The 24752-nt window shown below is 39.0% G+C and overlaps 1 protein-coding gene across 1 annotated transcript in view; it reads right to left on the reverse strand.

Annotated features, from left to right (window-relative positions):
* sn (fascin domain-containing protein singed) overlaps positions 1 to 24752 on the reverse strand; it is a 54801-nt gene that overhangs the window by 22921 nt on the left and 7128 nt on the right. The window contains exon 2 of the mRNA XM_034974657.2: positions 4080 to 4304. Within this exon, the coding sequence (XP_034830548.1) occupies positions 4080 to 4299 (220 nt within the window). The 5' untranslated portion in view covers positions 4300 to 4304. The remainder of the gene's footprint in view (positions 1 to 4079; positions 4305 to 24752) is intronic.

Raw genomic sequence — 24752 nt, forward strand, 5'->3', positions numbered from 1 at the left:
CTTGGTCCAATAGGTAAGTACTCTTAGTAAACAACTCAACACGTTTCTTTTCAATTCCACAACAGTGCAGTTTGCTTTCACGTGAGAATACTAATCTAGTGCTTGTAAACAATACGAAGCGTTATGTGGGCTGACTCGAACACAGGTTTTTGTTCTAGCTTGCACTGCTGACATTTATGTACATAGAAATATGTAAAATCACATGCAACATTGTAAGCTGACTAGCGTTATCTAAATAATTAGCGTTACATAAATGCGAAAAAGGGTTTGTTTTGGTTTGTCCTTCAATCACGTCTCAACGGAGCAACAGATCGACGTAACGTGACAGTCAGACTAATCTATCAACGCACAGCTCAAACTACTGGACGGATCGGGCTGAAATTTGGCATGCATCAGATAGCTATTATGACGTACACAACCGGTAAAAAAGGGTTTTTGAAAATTCAACCCCTAAAGGGTAAAATAGAGGTTTGAAATTTATCCGTCCGCGCAGACTCCATCACGGGAAATCACGGGAATTAGTTAGTAAATAATAATAATAAAATCTTTATTGACCAACACATTATCTACAAAAGAAGGAAAAAACCACAAGGGTCCACGGTTGTAGATTTTCCGTGAAAACTTCGGGATAAAATCATAGCAAGAGTTTCGTATTAATAAATAATATGTACTATGTTATTGCTTTGTGCCGTTTTTAGGGTTCCGTAATGGTAATAACAGAGCTGTATTAATGTCACTCTGCCGTCTGTCTGTCTGTCCACGTATCACGGGTATTTAGCTCGTAGAGGTAGTTTTTATCACGTTAAAAAAGACTCGTTGGTCGATTTTATAGGTAGCTTGTGAGTTAGGACTCCGATACTTAGATTTTTTAGGGTTCCGTACCTCAAAAGGAAAAACGGAACCCTTATAGGATCACTTTGTTGTCTGTCTGTCTGTCAAGAAACTTACAGGGTACTTCCCGTTGACCTAGAATCATGAAATTTGGCAGGTAGGTAGATCTTATAGCTGACATTTGGGGAAAAATCTGAAAACCGTGAATTTAGAGTTAGATCACACAAAAAAATAAAATTGTAGTCATGAACTAATAATTAGTATTTTCAACTTTCGAAGTGAGTGACTATATCAAGTGGGGTATCATATGAAAGGTCTTCACCTGTACATTCTAAAACAGATTTTTATTTATCTTTATGCATCATAATTTTTGAATTATCGTGCAAAATGTCGAAAAAATACGACTGTAGTACGGAACCCTCATTGCGCGAGCCTGACTCGCACTTGTTTTAATATGCCAGCGCTTGGCTACAATCAGACCTGCTGGTAAGTGATGATGCAGCCTAAGATGGAGCGCGCTTGCCTAATGCCTATACAGAAGATGCCTATTCACTCTGTACTTGAAGGTATGTACACATAGTGTAATTGGAGGGGAGAACTGATGCTGGAAGGGTGTTCCAAACTTTACGGGTCGAATTAGAAATGAGGAGGGAAATCGCTTCGTACGTATCCGTGGAATTTCGACTACGTTCAGGTGCAGACCTTGGCGATGCCTTGCGGTACGATAGTAGAAAGGTGTAGGAGGATTGATGAAAAGTTAGGTAGGTACTTATGTCTAACCGCTCTATAACTTTTGTAATTTTTCACTAGTCAAAAATAACCAGACCTGAACCAATTTAGAGAAGAAAATATTTTACTTTATTTACCGTACTGCAAGCAATTACTTTAACTGTTATATTCATTTCATAGAAAACATAGCTTCTAGACAGGTGCAATTATCTTGGACTAGTAAATCTATAAATCTTATTTCATCTTATTTTATAACGCTTATGTATAAACCATTAATTTGCGTGTCTGAATAGTTTCTAAAACACTTTGCGGTTGGCTTTTATTCATGTCAGGTACAATTTTTTTTTTAAAGAATATTAACCATGTAAAATGACTAATATTACCCTTTACTCTCCAACTAAGCGTCAAGCTTGTGCTAGGAGTAGGTACGACAATAGTGCAACGGGCGGGGTTTGAACCGTCGATCTTTCAGTTTTCAGTCCATTCCTTTACCTGTTGAGCTATTGAGGGTCTAAATTAAACTAGGTTTTCTCGGACCACGCGTGACCTAACCTATTGGAATTTAGAATCTGAATAATAAAATAACCGATGTCTAGTTACTAGTACCAGAGGAACCACCAATGGTGAAAGAGTTTTTGAAATCGGTCCAGTAGTTTTTGAGTTTATTCGTTACAAACATACAAAAATACAAATCTTTCCTTTTTTAAATATTACTAGCTTATGCTAGCGACTTCGTCCGCGTGGACCATACAAATTTCAAACCCGTATTTTACCCCCTTAGGGATTGAATTTTCAAAAATCCTTTCTTAGCGGATGCCTACATCATAATAGCTATCTGCATGCCAAATTTCAGCCCGACCCATCCAGTAGTTTGAGCTGTGCGTTGATAGATCAGTCAGTCAGTCAGTCAGTCACCTTTTCCTTGTATATATTTAGATTGTAGATATACACCTCAGCAAAATTCTAGGCAAATCACAGTTATCAATAATGTCGTTTATGAATGATCCTAGCTGGCAGGGCGGGCGGAACCAGGGCTATCGATCGCGGGCGGGAGGGCGGCGAACAGCTGGAGACCTTGGCAATGGGGTGCGACCCTCGCCTCTCAATTAGACTACCGGGTGGGGGTAACCAATTTACTTTCCACACGTATTTAAGCGCAGTACAGATATGCCGACAAATCAGCTGTCGGAAAATTCTAACCTAATCTTAAGAATGTAAAAGGATTATTTAAATGATAAGCAAGCTTGGGAATGATTTGCGCAAGTTCAAATAATTTTTTAAAGTGGTGATAGTAAAAAGAATACCCGGCTGAGTTTGTTGTGGGCTCTTCTCAGACCTGGGCGCGTTTGGAACCCTCGTAGCTTTAGTTTTAAGTTTGCGTAATAATTATCACCACTATATCTTACAAATCCAACATTTGACTACCAAAAAGAGTTATTTATTACCTTTTTTGAATAAATCATTTGACTTTGACTTGACTAACCTAGTTAATCAATATTCATAGTAATATTTTAAACTAGCTGATTCCCGCGACTTCATACGCGTGGAATTAGGTTTTTAAAAATCCCGTGGCAACTCTTTGATTTTCCGGGATAAAAAGTAGCCTATGTCACTCTCCAGGTCTTAAACTATAACCATGCAAAAAATCACGTCGATCCGTTGCTCTGTTGCGACGTGATTGAAGGACAAACCAACAAACAAACACACTTTCGCATTTATAATAAGGGCACTGATTACAAATTACAATGCTTCCTTCTCAGAATGCCAATCTCAGTGAATTGATCATTCCGCAATATCATCACGGTGGTGGAACCTGTACCTATTGTGACGTCACGAATAATGAGTTCAGTGTACTCAGCCTCAGTCATTTAACGGTACAGGTAGAGACTGATTGAAATCTTAATGGTTCTAACTTCTAATCCATCCATATATCTGTGATCCATATCCATACTAATATTATAAATGCGGAAGTGTGTCTGTCTGTCCGATAGCTGGACGAAGTTGCAGGCATCATCTAGTCACTACCCCTATTATAAATGTGAAAGTGTGTTTATTGGTTTGTCCTTCAATCACGTCGCAATGGAGCAACGGATCGACGTGTTTTTTGCATGGGTATAGGTTAAGAGCTGGAAAAGGACATAAGCTACTTTTTATCCCGGAAAATCAAAGAGTTCCCGCGGGATTTTTAAAAATGAAAATCCACGCTGACGAATTCGCGGGCATCAGCTAGTAGGCTATAAATGGCATATGGACAACAGCTAGTCTTCTAAATATATAAAAGGAAAAGGTGACTGACTGACTGACTGACTGATCTATCAACGCACAGCTCAAACTACTGGACGTATCGAGCTGAAATTTGGCATGCAGATAGCTATTATGACGTAGGCATCCGCTAAGAAAGGATATTTGGAAATTCAACCCAACATCAATTCAAATAAGGGGGTGAAATAGGGGTTTTAAATTCATGTTGTCAACGCGGACAACAGCTATGAGCTAGTGTTGTATAAAGTGTGACTCACTGTCGTTGGCGTTCCCCGAGGCAGGCTCCAGGGTCCAGATCTGTTTCTTCTTGAGGCTGGTGCCGTTGGCGTTGATCTTGAAGCCGAAGGTCTCGGCGGTGAGGTAGCGGTAGCGCGAGTTGATGAGGCCGATGGTCCACCAGCCTCGCTGCTGGTTCTGCGTGATGATGTCCCCGGCGCCGTTCATGTCACCGTTGCTGTGACCGTTCACACCGTTCATTGTGGCTGTGGACAAATAACAAAATTATTAAACATATTATTCTGGGTCTTTCTTCTTAGAAATTAAAACTTTAGTAAAGATATTTCGAGTAATAAATAAATAAACTACCTACGTCTAACGTTAAATTGTTTTAGAATTTGCACACTCCTAATTTTATTTATTTTACGCCCAAAGTTGTCATTTTAATTTTCAAGTAAAATAGGAATATTAAAAAACTCGTAACTTTAAAATTAATATTTTTTTCAATGTTTTATATTAATGAAAATACAAACCGATATAATACGTAGTTATGAGTACTTAGAGAAAATCAAATAACGTAGTAAAATGCGCGTGGCCGCCATTTTAGTGACGTCAGCACTAGACTTAAATTTCGAGCTGATGGTGTATTTTTACTTAAATATACGTCAAATGACGTCATTTCAATTTTAATGAGACGGGGTTCCAGCGCAATAGCAATTTGCGGGACTGATACTAAGTAAATTTAATCAAGCACCAGGTTTTAAATTATTCTGTTCCATTCTCCATCCAGTCTTGTACAGTGTAAACTTGCCGCACACATTTAGCATGAAAGCCATGTTAGTATGCGTTTTGCATAGCAAATGGCGGCGCACTTTGCAAGTTCCACACAGACCGCTCTTTTACTTGAGGGAGATGTTAGGGCCTGGGCACTCATAACGCGTGACAGATGCTGCACGCAACATGTACTAAAACTGAACAGCGCGTATGTGTGTGCAATGATAAGGAATATCTTGTGGCGGTTGCCTCAATGGGGCTCCTCACTCGTAGCTCGTAGGTACAAGGAAAATAGATCCGCAATCATACCTACATCAATTGGATACGAACCCAAGCACGTCACACACGTCTCACGTCGCTCTTACTAGATGGCAGCACGAATACCATCTTCGGAAGTGAAAGTAGAACACGCAAATCTGAATCGTACTATCAGAGTTTTCTGCAATCTGCGCTATAGTATATAGAAGTTTCATGACACAACTTTTGGCCCAACTAGCGCTACCGAGCAAGACCAACCACTCGGTGGAGGATCTTCCCTTTGGTACGTTCGAGCATCGCTCCCGTACATTCTCGGCAGGTCAGTCACCGTCACATAGCAAAGTATGACGGCTATGGTGGTAGCCGTTCCAGTTTGCAGACCACAATGGCGACTGCGAGTGACTCCTGCGCAACGCCTACTGCATTACGCAGTGTAAACGCCTTCACACAATAACCTTGTATGTTTGGAGGTGATGCACCGTGAGCCTCAAAGAGCACATAAAACAGTTGGTTCTGCACCTGAACTCTCGCCGGAAGTGTCGGATCGCCGTCCTATCACTATGAAAGTGAAGGAATAGTTAGGCACCAATATTAGCGCACACACATGTGTCATTATGCAGTATAATATTTCGTACATGGATGACTAATCTCCATTGAGATTGACCACCACCGCCATCGCCGAAACTTAGGAGAACGTTTTTGTGCCTGGTTACGCCATAAACTGATTACCATACACCATCAAGTCTACTGGACGCCTCTTCAAGTCCGCCGCAAACTTGGCGGTAAACTTGATCGTGAATGCCTAGCGTTAGTAGATATACTACCCCAATAGATTTGTATTGGACACTGCAGTCGTGCGTCGCTGCCGCCGCGCGTCATGTATGGCCAAACCTTTAATCCTAGACGGCTCTTTTATACTGAAGAGGGACATATTTCGTTATACAATTCACGTTAATGCTTGATTACTTGTTGAAACGTACTTGTAGTGCTTTCATGCAGCCTTTGACTGGAGGTAAAAGAGACAGTTTGCAGCATTGGTATGAAAAAGGCTACATACTAGACTCAAATTAATTACATACTTCATACTCGTATTCAGCGAAGCAGTTATATTTTTCATTGCATGCTCTTGAATTACGTCAAAAGTTCTAAGTTCTCAGTTCTGGCATTTCAAACTGGCGAATACGGTATTTAGCTAATGCGTCATAATAGCTATCTGCATGCCAAATTTCAGCCTGATCCGTCCAGTGGTTTGAGCTGTGCGTTGATAGATCAGTCAGTCAGTCAGTCGCCTTTTCCTTTTATATATTTAGACTAGCTGACTCGCCCCGGCTTCGCTGGGGTGGAATTTAGAAAATAGAGGTGGGGGTTGAATTTCCAAAAATCCTGGTACACATATTTCTTCATTTGTGACCGAAAACCCAAATACCAATTTTCATGCAAATAACTTGAAAAATGACGGACTTTCATACAAACTTTCATCCCCTATTTAACCCACTTAGGGGTAGAATTTCGAAAAATCCTTTCTTAGTGGATACCTACTCTTTACAAAAAACACACCCTCCAAATTCCATATATCTAGGACCAGCGGTTTAGGCTGTGCGTTGATATATATGTCAGTCAGTCAGTCAGGACTTTGAATTTTATATATACAGATATGTACAGCCAAATATGCTCAGGAATTTATCTGAAAACATTAGGTAGGTAGGTACACTCTTTTTGGGCATTCCCAAAAAATCTTCCTCTCCGTCATAAATAGAATAATTTAGTCATAATGTCTCATTGGGAAACCAGTTTGTTTTCCCCATACCACAAACGAGGTGCGTATAGCGTTGCCAGGCGTCCGGATAAAGCCGGACACAAGCAGGCTTTTTTGTTGCATGTGCGGCCAAATTAGTCTGTGTCCGGCCTGTCCGGCTTTTGTTAGGCTTAAATTTGACAATTGTTTACATTTTACAATAACAGTAAGTAAAGTAAAGAATAACGATGAATAAAATACGACTGGTTCATTCATTTGAGTTTCGTTTAATTTTGTATTCCATTGCAAATTGCAATAGTAGGATTAATCAATGATTATTGAAAAAGAAGACTGATTCATTTAATTTTGTTGTTCTTTTTTAGAATTTAAGTAGATGATATACCTATGTATGAAGGTATTAAGTGATATATAAGTACCTACTAAGACTTAAAAAATTAAGGTTCTCCGGCCTTTTTACCCAAATGTCCGGCTAAACTGGCTGGTCGGCCCGGCTTTTCGGTTTAATTTTTTTTTTCCGCTGGTAAAAATGCTATTAGGCATGCCGCACAAGGGCGGGTATGTGGGACTCACTCGCGGTTTTTTTTTTTTAACCGCCATCAGCATACCCACTAAAAAACCCAGCGGTGCCGTCCACGTCAAGTATAAGACGTCTCAGGATCCCGGATATCGGATGCGACTGAGATCGGTTTAAAGACCTGGCAACCCTAGGTGCGTACATAAGTGGAGTACCTATGTCCTATAGGTAACTCGTAATTAGCGTGTGGCGCACAATGCGCGGGCGCAGCGTCACGCTCCGCCGCGAGGTCGCGCCAGAGGTCAAAGCCACCGCCCTGCCATTGTTGCCTGAAGGTGGGTTACGTCACTGCTGCCTGGAGCCGCGGCCCGTGAAGTAGGAACTGGCAGAGCCTGGACCCACCAAACCTTGATCAAACTTGGTCTCGGTGATAAATTATGTTACCTGGGCGCGTTAGGAACCACCACTATATTTTACAAATCCAACAACTGACAATCGAAAAGTGTAATTTATTACTTACTATGATGAAACCCGCGACTTACGACCGCGTGGTTTTAGGTTTTTGAAAATCCTGTGGGAAATCTTCAATTTTCCGGGATAAAAAGTAGCCTATGTGTCCTTTCCCGGGATGCAAACTATCTCTGTACCAAATTTCGTTGAAATCGGTTGAACGGTTGAGCAGTGAAAAGCTAGCAGGCAGACAGACAGACAGACACTTTCGCATTTATAATATTAGTATGGATTTTGAATAAATTATTTCATTTGATTTGATTTTGATTTGGTCTTAACTCTAATGGTTTCAGATCAAGCTGCGTTTGGAATCCTCGTAGCTTTTAGTTTTAAGTTTACATAATTATTTCTGAGCACTACATCAATCATCTTAGAAATTCAACGTAGAATGTAAATAGATAGCTTTTTTTTTTTTTTTATTCAGATACAAGTTAGCCCTTGACTGCAATCTCACCTGGTGGTAAGTGATGATGCAGTCTAAGATGATAGCGGGCTAACCTGGAAGGGGTATGACAGTTTTTATTAAACCCATACCCCTTTGGTTTCTACACGGCATCGTACCGGAACGCTAAATCGCTTGGCGACACAGCTTTGCCGGTAGGGTGGTAACTAGCCACGGCCGAAGCCTCCCACCAGACATTTGACGATTCAAAAGTATTTGTAAAATAATTGAAAAAAAAAATTTAAACAACAATAACTGACAATCAAAGACTTGTGTAAGGTTACCTTGTGTAAGGTTATCTTTAAAAATTGAAGGAAAACATCGTGAGGAAAGCTGCATGCCTGAGAGTTCTCTATAATGTAACAACTAGGGTGGTAGCTAAGTCAAACCAAATTACCTTAAATATGCAAAAATGCCCAAACTATTAGCAAGCTGAAGTGGCAGTGGGCAAGTCATGCCTGTCGTAGAGGCGATGGCTGTTGGAGCCGGAAAGTCCTTGAGTGGAGACCGCGTTTAAGCAAGCGTAGTGTGGGACGCCCTCCAGCACGATATAAAGAGGCTGGCGGGAAGTGGCTGGATGAGGAAGGCTGAGGACCTGGTGTGGTGGCGCTCTTTAGGGAAGGCCTATGTCGAACAGTGGATGTCCACAGGCTGATGATGATGATGATGATGATACAAATATGTGACCTCAGGAATAGACTGAAAAAGCAATTAAGGCCTACTAGGGGCAAAGGACGCATAAAGATCCTGACCTAAGAAGTAAATGTAATAAAAGATGCATAATTAAATTAAGTCAGTTATTTGCTTCTAATATACCTACATAAGGAATTTACAATGCAAAACATAGGTACCTACCCTAGCCTTTAGCACGCTGTTTCTAGGGCATAGACCTTATAGAATGACTAACCTTACCTCGGAAGTAATCTAGTTCGAAACATGCTAAACATGGGCTAAATAAATGTAATATTAATTAAGAACATTTTTAACCGACTTCAAAAAAAGGAGGAGGTTCTCAATTCGTCGGAATCTTTTTTTTTATTTTTTAATATAAGAATGACTAATATTATTTTCCTTCGAACTAAACGTAATCTCTAAACATAGATATGATATATAAATCTCCAAGCATAAAATATATGCTAGGTATATATATTATGTACTTATATTTGTATATAAAACCGGCCTAGTACGAGTCAGATTCGCGCACCGAGAGTTCCGTACTACAGTGGTACTTTTTCGAAATTTTCGAAAAAAAAAACTATCTTACATAAAAATAAATAAAAAATTGTTTTAGAATGTACAAGTAAAGTTTTTTCATAATATGATACCACTTGGTATAATTATCTAACTTTGAAAATTAAAAATACTAATCATGAACAGATCTGTTCCTACCTACCTACCAAATTTCATGATTCTAGGTCAACGGAAAGTACGGGTTTCTTGACAGACATGAAGGACAGACGGACAGATAGACAGACAACAAAGTGATCCTATAAGCGCTCTTTTTTCCTTTTGAGGTACGGAACCCTAAAAACCAAGCCTGATATCGTCCAAGATTTGGTTATGAGAGACAGAGGCCTCTTTAATGTATATAAATCACAATATTTAGACAACACAGAGAGCTATCAATCAGCGCGTAATGAACGCTCGTAGCAGTAACAGACAGTTATAAATAAATTAACAGATAGCTTGCAACAATGCAGGATGTTTACGTACGTTAACTAACCGATAATAGTTTACTCTATTGTACCTAAATGTGTCTAGTTATGAGGATATCATGTCATCATTATGAAAATGATTTTGGATTTTAGTAGGTAAGTATAATCAATAAATAAATTATTTAAGCTTTAATTATTTTTGTAAGCTAAGTTTTATAACGTTTTAGCGGTGTTAAAATATCTTCGGTCAAAGTTAATTAAAGTCTGGTTAAACAATACACAGGAGCGATGAGTCGCGACAGCGTATTTTTGCAGTGTCATTTCATATAGTTAAGTTTTTTTTTTTTTTAAAGAATATTAGCCATTTTTTAAATGACTAATATTCCCCTTTCCTCTCCAATTAAGCGTCAGGCTTGTGCTAGGAGTAGGTACGAAAATAGTGCAACGGGCGGGATTTGAACCGTCGACCTTTCGGTTTTCAGTCCACTCCTATACCGGTTGAGCTATTGAGGCTCTGAAGCACTAGGTTTAAGCACTTTATTGAGCCTCCTTAGCACAGTAGTCGTTTTACGCTGCGGGATAAAACAACAGTTACATTCAATTTCACGTCCATCGTAATTTGTCGCCGTTTTCACTAAGAAATTTGCAACAAAAAGGTCTTCTGACACCCTATTTCTAAAGTATAACTAGCTGAAGTTCGCGACTTCGTTTGCATCGATATAGGTTTTTTTTTTAAATCCAGTGGGAACTCTTTGACTTTCCGGGATAAAAAGTAGTATATAATATGTGTGTTAATCCAGGTTATAATCTATCTCCATTCCAAAGAGCTAAATCCGTCTAGTAGAATTTGCGTGAAACAGTAAAAACATGCACATCGCATACAATGTTGTCTTTATAATATTAGCGTGGTAAAATTATTGAATGCGAATGCGAAACTTAAAAAAAACAGCTAGTGACAAGTGTGAAAATCAGGACAATAAGAATAATAATTTATTCAAGTACAACAAGCGGTTTCGGTCGCTGCCGTGTCGTATTTAATGTGACGTCATGTCTACACGCGTTTTGTGTGACCAGAGCTTAATTGTCTCGTGGTAAACTGTAATTTTCTTGTCCCGTTACGAACTCAACTGAGGATGACGGATCGGTTTTACATTTACAAGGCAAAGCTTCTAATCTGCGGTTTAGAAGTGGTTAACTTTAAATACTCAGCTATTCCATATCTACGAGTATTTAACTTTTTGTAAGTCTCTTTCTCAGGTGAAATTTCTTAAAATCCTTCGTTAGTTGAGGTCAACCCTACATGCAAAATCTTAATATTTTAAATAATGCATAGATATTTCAATAATTAATCATTTTTACATGATGACAATAATATTTTAAGAAAGTGAAATGAGATGCTGGGTGCAATTAATTTTGCACGCCATGCTTGGCAGGATACCGCACCGCGCGCCACCGTAAGGAATTTCACCCTCACCATCTGGGTGTCTGGTGCACTTCGACCGTCCGCTGCGCCAGATCCTTCTTTCCACGCACGTGCAAACTGTGGAACCAACTCCCATCGGCGGTGTTCCCACTAGATTATAACATGGGGTTATTCAAGGGGCGGACCAACAAATTCCTAAAAGGCCGGCAACGCATCGGCGGCTCCTCTGGTGCTGCAAATGTTCATGGGCGGCGGTAATCACTTAACATCAGGTGACCCGCCTGCTCGCTTGCTCGCTATATCTATTAAAAAAAAAAAAAAAAAATAATAAAAAAATATGTGATTACCTAATTTTTAAGACCCCATGCAAATAATACAGGCACATTTACTATATTATTATTTTGATTGCTTTTGGAAGCTTTTTAGGGTTCCGTCTCTCAAAAGGAAAAACGGAACCCTTATAGGATCACTTTGTTGTCTGTCTGTCTGTCTGTCTGTCAAGAAACCTACGGGGTACTTCCCGTTAATCTAGAATCATGAAATTTGGCAGGTGGATAGGTCTTATAGCAGCCATTCGGGGAAGAATCTGTAAACCGTGAATTTGTAGTTACATCACACAAATAAAAATTAAATTGTGGTCATGAACTAATAATTAGTATTTTCAATTTTCGAAGTATTAGATAGATAACTATATCAAGTGGGGCATCATATGAAAGGGCTTCATCTGTGCATCATAAAGCAGATTTTTATTTATTTTTATGCATTATAGTTTTTTTAATTATCGTGCAAAATGTCGAAAAAATTCGATTGTATACGGAACTCTTGCTGCGCGAGCCTGACTCGCACTTGGCCGGTTTTTTTTTTTAAAATTCTGTAGTACACACCTATTTACAAAGTGTTGTGAAGCAACGCCTGTTGTAAAGATGATTTTTATTCGGTTAGTTAAAGTACATCGATATTTCAGAACTGTTTATGTTATTTTTGCACGTGTTGAACAAAATCGATGTTTATGTTACCCGCGGCGGGGGGCTGGGGGCTGGGGGCTGGGGTCAGTGACCGGCGCCTAAAGTTCGCGATTCGCGAAGTATTTTTATCCTCGCTGTCTTTACTTGCAAAAATTGAAAGTAAGTATACCACTGAGTTCAGACCATCGAGCGGCACGGAACTTGTAATTATTTAGTTTTTTTTAAATTTTCATTTTTGCAATAACATAGCTTAATTTTGTATTTTGACTAAATCAATAATAAATTATTTCTCAGTAATTCTTAAATAGAGGGTCTTCTGAAATACGTAAAATCCACGTCCTTTGTTAGTTTTAAGTGTAATTACTAATTACCATTTTAAATTATCGTTTAAAAAAGTACGTCATTATGTAGTGACGTCACATTCCACATAGCTGAAAGGATTAGCAAGCTGAAGTGGCAATGGGCAGGTCATGTCTGTCGCAGAACCGACGGCCGATGGGGCAGACGTGTTCTGGAGTGGAGACCGCGTACCGGTAAGCGCAGTGTGGGACGACCTCCAGCACGCTGGACCGATGACCTGAAGAAGGTGGTGGGGGGCGGATGGATGAGGAAGGCGGAGGACCGTGTTTGGTGGCGCGCTCTTGGAAAGGCCTATGTCCAGCAGTGGACGCAAACAGGATTGTATTGGATTCATTGAATGGAAAAGCATTTCCAGCGTCTGCAGTTTGAAAGTCTGCAGTTGAAGAAAAACACGTTTGGTTTGATTTGATTTGAAATTAGAGTATTTAAACTAATAGAGAGAAAATACCTACGGTTTTACCGTGTATTTTTGGCACAGAAAATGGCGGCGCTTGTTCATAGTATCAGTGTGGTATCAGCTAATCAGCTGTCATAACAAAAGATTAGGTTATTTATTTACAAGAAAAACAAGTACTTACACTGGCACAGCAAATGGCGGATTATGCCGAAGCCCTGTTTTATAGTTATGTTGAAATGTAGTGTTGTCTCTTACACACTTATGAAAATTTCGATAAGCTTGAGCTAGTTTCCGATCAGCTATTTTCTATAGGACATTAAGGCAACTCTTTATATCTCTATGGATTTGATGAACAATAAACTTCCATTTGGCGGAAAATTCTTGCTCTAGTAATCTGTCAACTCTGAGTAAAACAATAAATTGTGGCTAGCTAGGGAGTGCGACGCGCGTGCGGTCGTTCCCCGTCGCCCGAATTAGCGGATCGAGTCGTGGGACTCGTGGCGCATTGCAGATGTCGATCGAGATAACGCGGGATGGGATAGACATGGTACTGATTCTGAGCACAACCTAATTTTAAAGAATTCGCATCCTCTTGTTACTAATGTAATATGAAAAGGACAGACGCAGTTTGACAATTTAAATTTAATTTTTAGATGGTAAAACCCGTGATTTTAGCGCACAGTCGCGAGCCTACTATTTATAGCGTGCACTAAAATTTAGGGTATTTAAATGTAAAGTTCATGTTCTGTCCCTTTTTAGCATTGTTAAAAAGAAAAGGATGCAGATACTCTAAATTTAGTTTAGAGAAAGACAACGGAATCGGTGCCAGTAGGCGCCTTATATTATACCTTCCTCTCAATCTATATGTATAAAATTCAAAGTCCTGACTGACTAACTGACTTATATATCAACGCACAGCCTAAACCGCTGGTCCTAGAGTAGAGACATGAAATTTGGAGGATCTGTTCTTTGTAAGGAGTAGGTATCCCACTAAGAAAGGATTTTTCGAAATTCCACCCCACGGGAGGTAAAGAAGTTAGTTAGGTATGGAAGTTTGAAAGTTTGTCATTTTTAAAGTTACATCTATGAAAATTGGTATTTAGGCTTTCGGTTAGGGATAAAAAATACAGTTTCACGATTTTTGAACATTCTACTCCCGAGGGGGTTAAATAGAGGATGAAAGTTTGTATGAAAGTCCGTCATTTTTCATTGAATAAAAATTTGTATTTGAGGTTTCGATCACAAATGAAGAAGTACGTGTTTCAGGATTTTTGGAAATTCAACCTCCCGCCTCGATTTTCTAAATTCCACCCGAGCGAAGCCGGGGCGGGTCAGCTAGTTGAGTACTAACTACTAAGTCAAAGTGCTATAATTTCCGCGGGTAGGTAATGGAATGGATAGCTTCATTAGATAGCTATTCAAATAAACCCCGATAGTCGATACGGTCTATTGATAGCCAGTTACAATGAATAGGTAACCAATACAATGGCTATATCTACTTGTATGTGACGTATGAACAGGGTTGCCAGGCGGAAAAGTTAAAATGGAATCTGATCTAGATTTGTGCTATTTCGCAGTAAAGGAGGATTTAAAAAAAAATGGTGGACATATCTATATTATTATACTAGCTTATTCCCGCGACTTCGTCCGCGTGGGCTATACATATTTCAAACCCCTATTTCACCCCTTAGGGGTTGAATTTTCAAAAATCCCTTCTTAGCGGATGCCTACGTCATAATAGCTATTTGCATGCCAAATTTCAGCCCGATCCGTTCAGTAGTTTAAGCTGTGCGTTGATAGATAAGTCAGTCAGTCAGTCACCTTTTCCTTTTATATATTTAGACTAGCTTATGCTCGCGACTTCGTCCGCGTGGACTACACAATTTCAAAACCCTATTTCACCCCCTTAGGAGTTGAATTTTCAAAAATCCTTTCTTAGCGGATGCCTACGTCATAATAGCTATCTGCATGCCAAATTTCAGCCCGATCCGTCCAGTAGTTTGAGCTGTGCGTTGATAGATCAGTCAGTCAGTCAGTCAGTCATTCAGTCACCTTTTCCTTTTATATATATAGAAGATTAATTGAGAAGAAGCTGGCGAACAAAATGGTGTGGATTACACTGGAAGTTTCTGAATACAAATTAGTTTCCAAGCAAAACGGCCTAAAACAGCTGTAAATACTTACTGAAATTTGGTCCAATGTTAATGATTCGCATAACTTAAAACAATCTTCAGAATTTGTGGAAAAGAAGGTCTTTACTCTTGTCCCAAATTTGGATATAATACCACTAGCTGATGCCCGCGACTTTGTCCGCGTGGAATTAGGTTTTTTTTAAATCCCGTGGGAACACTTTGTTTTTCCGGGATAAAAAGTTGCTTCTGTCAATTTCCGGGACGCAAGCTACGACTGTACCAAATTTTTATGCCTATGTCACACTCCAGGTCTTTATTCATACCCATGCAAAAATCACGTAAATCCGTTGCACTGTTGCGCCGTGATCGAAGGACAAACCAACAAATCAAAAAACCAACAAACACACACACTTTCGCATTTATAATAAGGGTACTGATAATGGCAGCCCTATGTATGAATCACAGTTGCCGGAGTCCGCCGGTGCTGATAACTTATAAATAAACACCCTTATCACGTTCCACTAGATGTGCTTGGGAACTTGGAATCAAAGGCCTACCTCTGTCAAGAACTCAGACCCTTGTTTGGGTTGATATGTATAGAGCTTCGAATGAAAGCTTGGAAAACTTGTTCACTGAACTTAGCGTTTTCTGTCAATCTAAATTATATAAAAGGAAAAGGTGACTGACTGACTGATCTATCAACGCATAGCTCAAACTACTAGACGGATCGGGCTGAAATTTGGCATGCAGATAGCTTTTATAACGAAGCCATCCGCTAAGAAAGGATTTTTGAAAATTAAACCCCTAACGGGGTGAAATAGGGGTTTAAAATTTGTATAGTCCACGCGGACGAAGTCGCGAGCATAAGCTAGTTTGTACCTATGGCTCTTGATGCTTGAGGCCATAGTCTACCACGCTGGTCAACAGCGTATTGGCAATTTTGGCCAAATTTTTAGGAAATTTCGATTGTCTGAAATTCTCCACCAATTGATTATTGGACCGTTTAAAAGCTCGCATATATTGAGTATAGCTGATTCCTGCGACTTCGTCCGCGTGGATTAACGTTTTTTAAAATCCCGCGGGAACTCTTTGATTTTTCGGGATTGTTGCCGTTGCTTGGTACCTACAATATGAATTCACTATGAACACTTCCTGAATCTTGATAACCCAGGCGGGCAGTAACCCTGCAGCATCAGGATTAAGGAGTTGAATCCAGAATTTTTTATGTGACCACGACGTAAACTTTTTTTGTTGATTTAAAAAAAATTTGCAAATCGGTCCAGAAACCTCGAAAAAATCGATGTAGAAAAAAGAACCACCTCCTTTTTGACAGTCGGTTAAAAACCGATGACCTTGAAATATTTACGGAACAATCTTTAAAATATCCCCTTTCTAACAAAAAAAGAATGAATGAAATCGGACTACGCGTTAATGAATTACAACTCAGTATACATTTTAACTTTCATCCCCTCTCCTACGGGAACCATGCTGAATTTCGGGATAAAAAGTATCCTATATTCTTCCTCATAGTATGACCTCAAATCGTACCAAGTTTCATTGGAATCCATTCAGTAGTTTCAGCGTGATGCGCGGCCGTGATACAGACAGACAGACAGACAGACAGACAGACAGACAGACAGACAAAAATGAAAAAAATTACAGTTTTGGGTTCAGTATCGATTATAGAGTGCCCTCTAAAAAAAATTTTCAAAATATCTTCCAGTTTATATGTTACAGTTTTATTATAAGTATTGATTGCATCGACTATCGAGTAAGTATAAAAGCTTGTGAAGCGTGTATCGCGTGTGTATTGTATCGAGACAGGGTTCGTTCAGTTCAAAGGTCTTCGAACGCGTAATCTCTTGGGCCGAGGCCGAGGGTCGTAAACAAACAGGCGGTCTCGAGCCTAGTGCCGAGCTAGCGCGCGCGCCACAGGGAATCTGTAGCCATAGTTTCTTGCTGGTTTCTCTCGGTAGGAACTTCATTCCGAACCAATGGTAAATTAAACTATTTGACGATTTGACTTGTGACCTTTCCCCTAACTTATCATGTAGATACGTACCTGGGAATGAGAATGCAAGAAGGAACAACAAAATTTGTTTCACTCGGCAGTCTCACTCTCAGCACTCATCCGCGAAATTTGGGAAAAGTATAATAAATATGGCACCTAGAATATAATATAGTAAGTTACCAAGAGAACTCGCAAATAGATCTCTTAGTATAAACTATGTTGAAGCACAAACTTAAGGAATTTCTTGTAAAAAAATGCTACTATTCCATAAACGAGTACTTTGATGATTTTTTTTTTATTTTTTTTTTTTTGATAAAAATAATAAACTTTTTAAATTGCAAATTTTCTTCAGACTTGTTTTAGATTCTTCTTACTGTATTCTTAAATCTATACCTTCTAATAATTTATTATTGTAATGTTCTTTAATATTCTTACTAGAGTAGTTAGTTTAGGAATTGTGTTCTTTTTACTTGTAACTTTTGCATGCCATTTGCTAGGCGAAACATATCTAAGTAGGTACTGACTCTGTAAGACCTTATGTAAATTAATGTGTTTCTGCAAAATAAAGAAATTGAATTGAATTGGACCTTATAAGATTACAGTTGCCAGCGAAATCTTTAATTTAGTAACTTATACAATGAACCAAAAGCTTAATTTGCTGTAATCCGCTGAAACTAGGTTTGTTTCAGCGGATTATGTTTTAATTTGCTGTAATCCGCTGAAACTAGGTTTGTTTCAGCGGATTACAGCAAATCAAGCTTTTGGTTCGTTGTATATCATGGACTTCCGCAAAGTAACGCCTGCTTCTATACAACTTTTAATAATTTAAGCAAGATATAACCGGACTGGGATAAAGATGTTGTCAGTAAATTCAGCAACTGAAAGCAATAAGGGCTAATTACCTAATTACCGCCGATCCGATCGGTATCTGTCGAACCGAACACTCACTAAACCGGTAAATATAAGGCTGCCTGTGCACCAGAGGAGTGCAAGTGCGAAGCGAAGGGATGTGTAATTTGTAACAACTTATTATAATAATTTACTCGTACAATAATTTCATGGCCTATGCCACTTAGGACAATCAAAATAATGTGTAATTATTTAGAAAAACATGTAAAAAATTTACACACATGCATACGCACTTTACACACACGCACTCAAACACTCACACGACACACACACACACCTAAACACGCACGCGCGGTCATACACACTCTAAAGTAAAAATCACTACCCATATTATAAATGCGAAAGTGTGTCTGTTTGTTGGTTTGTCCATCGGATCGATGTGAATTTTTGCATGGGTATAGTTTAAGACCTGGAGAGTGACATAAGCTACTTTTTATCCCGAGAAAATCTAGACACAAATCGTTTTTGGACAAAATGTTGAACGTCTGGTCTTAAGTACACCTTCATACAAGAGGTAGTCTATGGACGTCCAGCCTATAGACTGATAATGAATAATGATTTGTGTTGGGGGACAGGGGGGGGGGGGGGGGGGGGGGGGCAAGAAGTTGTTTATATGCAATTATTGAGAGGCGAGAGGCTAAGTGGCGGCTGTGACGGAAGTTTCCCGTCATTTCGCGTCATCTTGGTAATGATGTCGAACAAATTGCCGTCGTTCGACGCACGCCATCACAGCACTTTCTTTAGTTTCCTTAAAAGACAAACAAATCGCAGAAACCTCGGAGAAACCCGCAAGCGACTCGATGTGACCGGCGCTTTAGACCTTCTGAAGTTAGGTTTTCCACACGTATCATGGTTTCATTGTCAGATCGTGGTACGCGACAGAAAGTAATGCACATCGGTAATGACAACGCTCTACAAATCTGATATCTCCTTGTAAAGGTCAATGAAGGTACATTACTTTCGGCCACGTACTGCATAAGTCAGAAAAGCAGGTATAATTTAACTAATTTTTTGATAAGTTATTAAAATGTCCTCTCATATAAAGCTTGCGCGGGGAAATAAATCACAACCCGTAGAGGCTTATCAAGAGTTTTAATCTTTTAAATAACCTAGCTGTTGTATCTAATTCTGTTGTTTACCTACTACATATTTACCCGATTACAAAGCGCATTTAAGTCTACGGTCTACTAAGAACCACCGAATGCTGATGTTAACAAGAAGTAATCGGCGAGATGTTCAGAGCGAGTTTTTCAACTGTAATCGATCTCAACCAGTATAATGACATGGATGGAGTGCACTCAACAACCATCTGCGGTCGAGATCTGACACCATAACAAAGTTGGAGTTACGGTAACCAGTCGGACCGGATGCCGAAATATCGTACGGTATTCCAATCGCGTATAAAATTCAAAGTAATGACTAACTGACTGACTTATATATAGTCCTAGAGATATAAAATTTGGAGGATGTGTTCTTTGTAAAGAGTAGATTACTCCGCATGAGGGTAATGCAAGGTCTTACGAAGGATTTTAAGTAACTCCCAAGCAAAGCGACTAGCGAGGGTGTTGCATCTAGAGTACCTACGGAGTGTTTTTTAGGGTTCCGTACCTCAAAAGGAAAAACGGAATCCTTATAGGATGATCACTTTGTTGTCTGCCTGTCTGTCTGTCTGTCAAGAAACCTACAGGGTACTTCCCGTTGACCTAGAATCATGAAATTTGGCAGGTAGGTAGATCTTGTAGCTGACATTTGGGGAAAAATCTGAAAACCGCGAATTTAGGGTTAGATCACACAAAAAAAATTAAATTGTGGTCATGAACTAATAATTAGTATTTTCAACTTTCGAAGTGAGTGACTATATCAAGTGGGGTATCATATGAAAGGTCTTCACCTGTACATTCTAAAACAGATTTTTATTTATTTTTATGCATCATAGTTTTAATTATCGTGCAAAATGTCGAAAAAATACGACTGTAGTACGGAACCCTCATTGTTCGAGCCTGACTCCTGGTAGGAAACACATATCGAGGAAGAGTGTAGTGTAGCGCGGGGTTTAGGGGTACCCAAGACGAAGTCGGCATTACCCCTGCGTTGAATACTCTACTTTTCACCACTGAGCCACGCCACACGCCACACACACACACACTACTAGACGCCAGGGAGGTCGTCAAGATCTACTAGCTACTAGCAGGTTAGTCCTAAAAGCTCCTAGTTTCCATCATTCCCACGAGTTAGCACGATTTTAGCCTGTTATCTGGAGCTTCAGCGTGAGGCCTGAGGCATCGCGTGCTGCGGCGCGGCGGCGGGAGGCAGCGGCGTGCCGTTACAGGTCAACGACCGAGGATTACTGCTCGCACAGACTACCGACCGCCGGACCGCGCGACCGCCGACCGCCGACCGCCCGCAGACCGCGTCGCGAATTATCTAACACCTATTTGACTCTGCTATTAGTAGCGAAATATTATGCCGATCTATACATCTAAACCTATCTAAATTATAGGTACCTTTGGTACTATAAGTGGAAAAGCTGACTGACTGATCTGTTAACACAGAGCTCAAACTACTGGGCGGATCAGGCTGACAGGAGACCGACCAGTTTTGGACAAAAAAATCCTATGATAAACCAAAATTACAAAAAATAATTTGAATTTGCAGTTGCTAAATATAATATGTTTAGATATTTGGATGTTTAATCACGCAAAAACGGCTGAACGGATTTGGATGAAATTTGGAATGGAGATGGATTATACCCTGGATTAACACATAGGCTACTTTTTATCCCGGAAAATCAAAGAGTTCCCGCGGGATTTTGAAAAATTTAAATTCACGCGGACGAAGTCTCGAAGTCTTTAACTATACCCATGCAAAAACTAACGTCGATCTGTTGCTCCGTTGCGACGTGATTGAAGGACAAACCAACAAACAAAAACAGTTTCGCATTTTATAATATGGGTTAGGATTTCGTTCAATTTTGACATTTTATTAGGGTTCCGTACCTCAAAAGGAAAATCAGAACCCTTATAGGATCACTTTGTTGTCTGTCTGTCTGTCAGTCAAGAAACCTACAGGGAACTTCCCGTTGACCTAGAATCACGAAATTTTTCAGGTAGGTAGATCTTATAGCAGACATTCGGGGAAAAATCTGAAAACCGTGAATTTGTGGTGACATCACGCAAAAAAAATTAAATTGTGGTCATGAACTAATAATTAGTGTTTTCAATTTTCTAGGCAATATAAGTCTATCAAGTGGGGTATCATAATATGAAAGGTGTACCTGTGCATTCTAAAACAGATTTTGATTTATTTTTATGTAGGAATCATAGTTTTTGAATTATCCTGCAAAATTTCGAAAAAATACGACTGTAGTACGGAACCCTCATTGCGCTAGCCTCACTCGCGCTTGGCCGGTTTTTAACTACACAGTTACTAGACAAAAACACGCATGGCTACAGGCTAGCGCCTAGCACACCAAAATAGAAAAGAAATAGGAAGGTGCTTAATTAGGCAGGTTAACACTTTTATGTAATAAATTTATTATCTTAAAAATATACTTAAGTAAGTAAATCTCGGATAATAAATCGTATTTGTCATGGTCCGCGTCAAACAAACGCAATTATTTCTCGAAAATAAAATGAAACAACATATTTTTTGCGGAAAGCCGAACAATCACCGTCCAAATATAATACGGTTTTGTGCCGGACGAGAAAACAAGTAAAACTCATTAGAAGAGTTGTGGAGGTAGCCGACCGTGACTCACAGACAGATGTTCATACTGTACCTACCTACCTACATACATATAATTTTTTTTTTTTTTTTAAAAGAATATTAGCCATGTTAAATGACTAATATTCCCCTTTCCTCTCCAACTAAGCGTCAGGCTTGTGCTAGGAGTAGGTACGACAATAGTGCAACGGGCGGGGTTTGAACCGTCGACCTTTCGGTTTTCAGTCCACTCCTATACCGGTTGAGCTATTGAGGCTCAATTTACTTATCTACAGACTAAAACGCAAACCACACCTGCAGAATGGAAAATTGGAAACCATTACAGTCATCATCATCAAGATCAACCCATCGCCGGCTCACTACAGAGCACGGGTCTCCTCTCAGAGTGAGAAGGGTTTTGGCCATAGTCTACCACGCTGGCCATGTGCGGGATTGGTAGACTTCACACACCTTTGAGAACATTATCGAGAACTCTCAGGCATGCAGGTTTCCTCACCATTTATGTGATATTTCAGACTCGCGCACCGAGAGTTCCGTACTACAGACGTATTTTTTCGACATTTTGCAAAATAAATCAAAAACTATTATGCATAAAAATAAATAAAAATTTGTTTTACAATGTACCTACAGGTAAAGCCCTTTCATATGATACCCAACTTCGTATACCTAGTATCTAATCTTTCTTTAAAAGTGGAAAATACTAATTATTTGTTCATGAAAACATTTTAATTATTTTTTTGTGATGTAACCACAAATTCACGGTTTTCAGATTTTCCCCTAGGGTGTCTGAAGTCTGCCAATCCGCACTTGGCCAGCGTGATAGACAACCCCTTCTCATTTTGAGAAGAGACCCGTGCTCAATAGTGAGCCGGCAATGGGTTGATGATGATGAATTTCTTAAAAATCTTGGTGTTACATTGATAAAGATTACTTCTTGCCTCTCAAAAAAGTAACCCTGTTCTTTATCAACAGATACCATCCATCCTAAACAAACAAACCGAAATCTGAGCGTTATTTATAACTACCATTATCATTAAAACCCTATTTGAACTAACCGAACGGAGAGTAATTAATCTAATTTTAACTCTGGCCCTTAGAAATCCTTCGCCGCTACTAATAGATACTTTGACAAATTGTTTGTACTTGTGACATTGATGTTCAAGTTGATGTTACATTAAATGGATGCGGCAATTAAAAAATTTGATGTCAGGAAACTTTTAAAATGTCATGATACCAAGTAACTAAATAAACTAATGTTTTAATTTTAAATTTATTTTACTCAATTAATTATTAGGTAGTTAGCTTTAATAACCAAAACTAAACTAAAATAATTAAAAGTCACTTACACAAAACAGTTTTGTGTGGCTAATTACTTAAATGAAAAAACTATATCGTGACAAGACTGATTTCGGGCTGATTGTTCCATCATCAAATAACTTTTATCTTCTGAGGAATAAAGTTGATGTATTTCCTATACAAAAACTGTGAAACACTCAATGTTATTTGCTATTTTTCTCAGTTCTGTTATGGTTTATTTTAAGTTTGTAATAGTTGGTTATTATGTTGACAAATTAGTTTCAAGCCTAACACGTACTTTACATAGTTGTTCACAGCTTAGCCTTATGCGGCGGAGTTCTATTTTGGTATCATCGAGATTCAACGCACTCTGCTGTTTGTTTTGCTCTTGGATTTATCCAGCTTGCTCGTCTCTCGCCGGGACAGGCTAGGAGATAAACATTTACCAACTAGTACTAATTGTAAATTTAAATACAGATAGACATGTTTTTGATAGCTTTATGATGATAAAATCTTGGTTTAATGTTTTAGAGCCGATTTTTGCATCGCCCAATAATGTTTAATTGTGGAATTTGACGTGTTGTCAGCATTAAAGCAATGGTTGTCAGATGAAGTTTAATTAACGCTCCTAATTTGCAAAGGTAACATGACATTTATGTGACCGCTGAATACACGGTAAATTATTTGTTTTTCCTTTTATGATATTATCGTTCTAAAATATTTGTAAATAAGTATTTACTTTAATGCCTAATTAGTCAATACCTAGAATCTAGATGTAAGATGTCCACACAAGCTGTTCAAGGCAACAGGGAATGTATGACGATGTAAATGACATTTGAAAGCTGTTTAGTACCGCTACTTTTACCTCTACACTCTACAGCTTCCTTATGTGAAATAAACAAATAAATCAAGATTTGTATCATTAATACCACTATTCAAGAAAAAGCAAACAGTTTTAACCTCTTCCTCAAATTAAAATTCTTGCATCTCACATTTATCAATGTCAATGACAATCTAAGTCAAAAACAAATCGTTAAAGAAAAGATAAAAAGCTTTGCGACGAAATAAATCTAATGAGTCATACGTTAAAACGTACTCATGTCTCATGCAGCTGCACGCAATTGAGTTTAAAAGGGCTTAAGAAAAAAGCAAAAACAAAAACAGTCAACGCTCTGCCGTTGCACCGTGACCTTGACACTGTCGCCCGCGCCATGTTTGGCTGGAAAGCCACTTCCAAATTTAAACGTGCAGCTCGGAAAGTAAATTCCATTTCCAAGTTCAAGCACATGTCATGATACTGATCAAAAATTTTAATTCTTCATCCAAATTTAAAGATACGTCATTATCGTTCAAAATTGAAAACTTCGAATTTTTTTAATACATATTTTGCTTAATAATTGAGGTAACGAGTTCTTTCATATATATATAGAGCCTCAATAGCTCAACCGGTAAAGGAGTGGACTGAAAACCGAAAGGTCGACGGTTCAAATCCCGCCCGTTGCACTATTGTCGTACCTACTCCTAGCACAAGCCTGACGCTTAATTGGAGAGGAAAGGGGAATATTAGTCATTTAATATGGCTAATATTC

The sequence above is a fragment of the Maniola hyperantus genome, chromosome 13 (assembly GCF_902806685.2).
Source record: "Maniola hyperantus chromosome 13, iAphHyp1.2, whole genome shotgun sequence".
Classification (NCBI taxonomy): domain Eukaryota; kingdom Metazoa; phylum Arthropoda; class Insecta; order Lepidoptera; family Nymphalidae; genus Maniola; species Maniola hyperantus.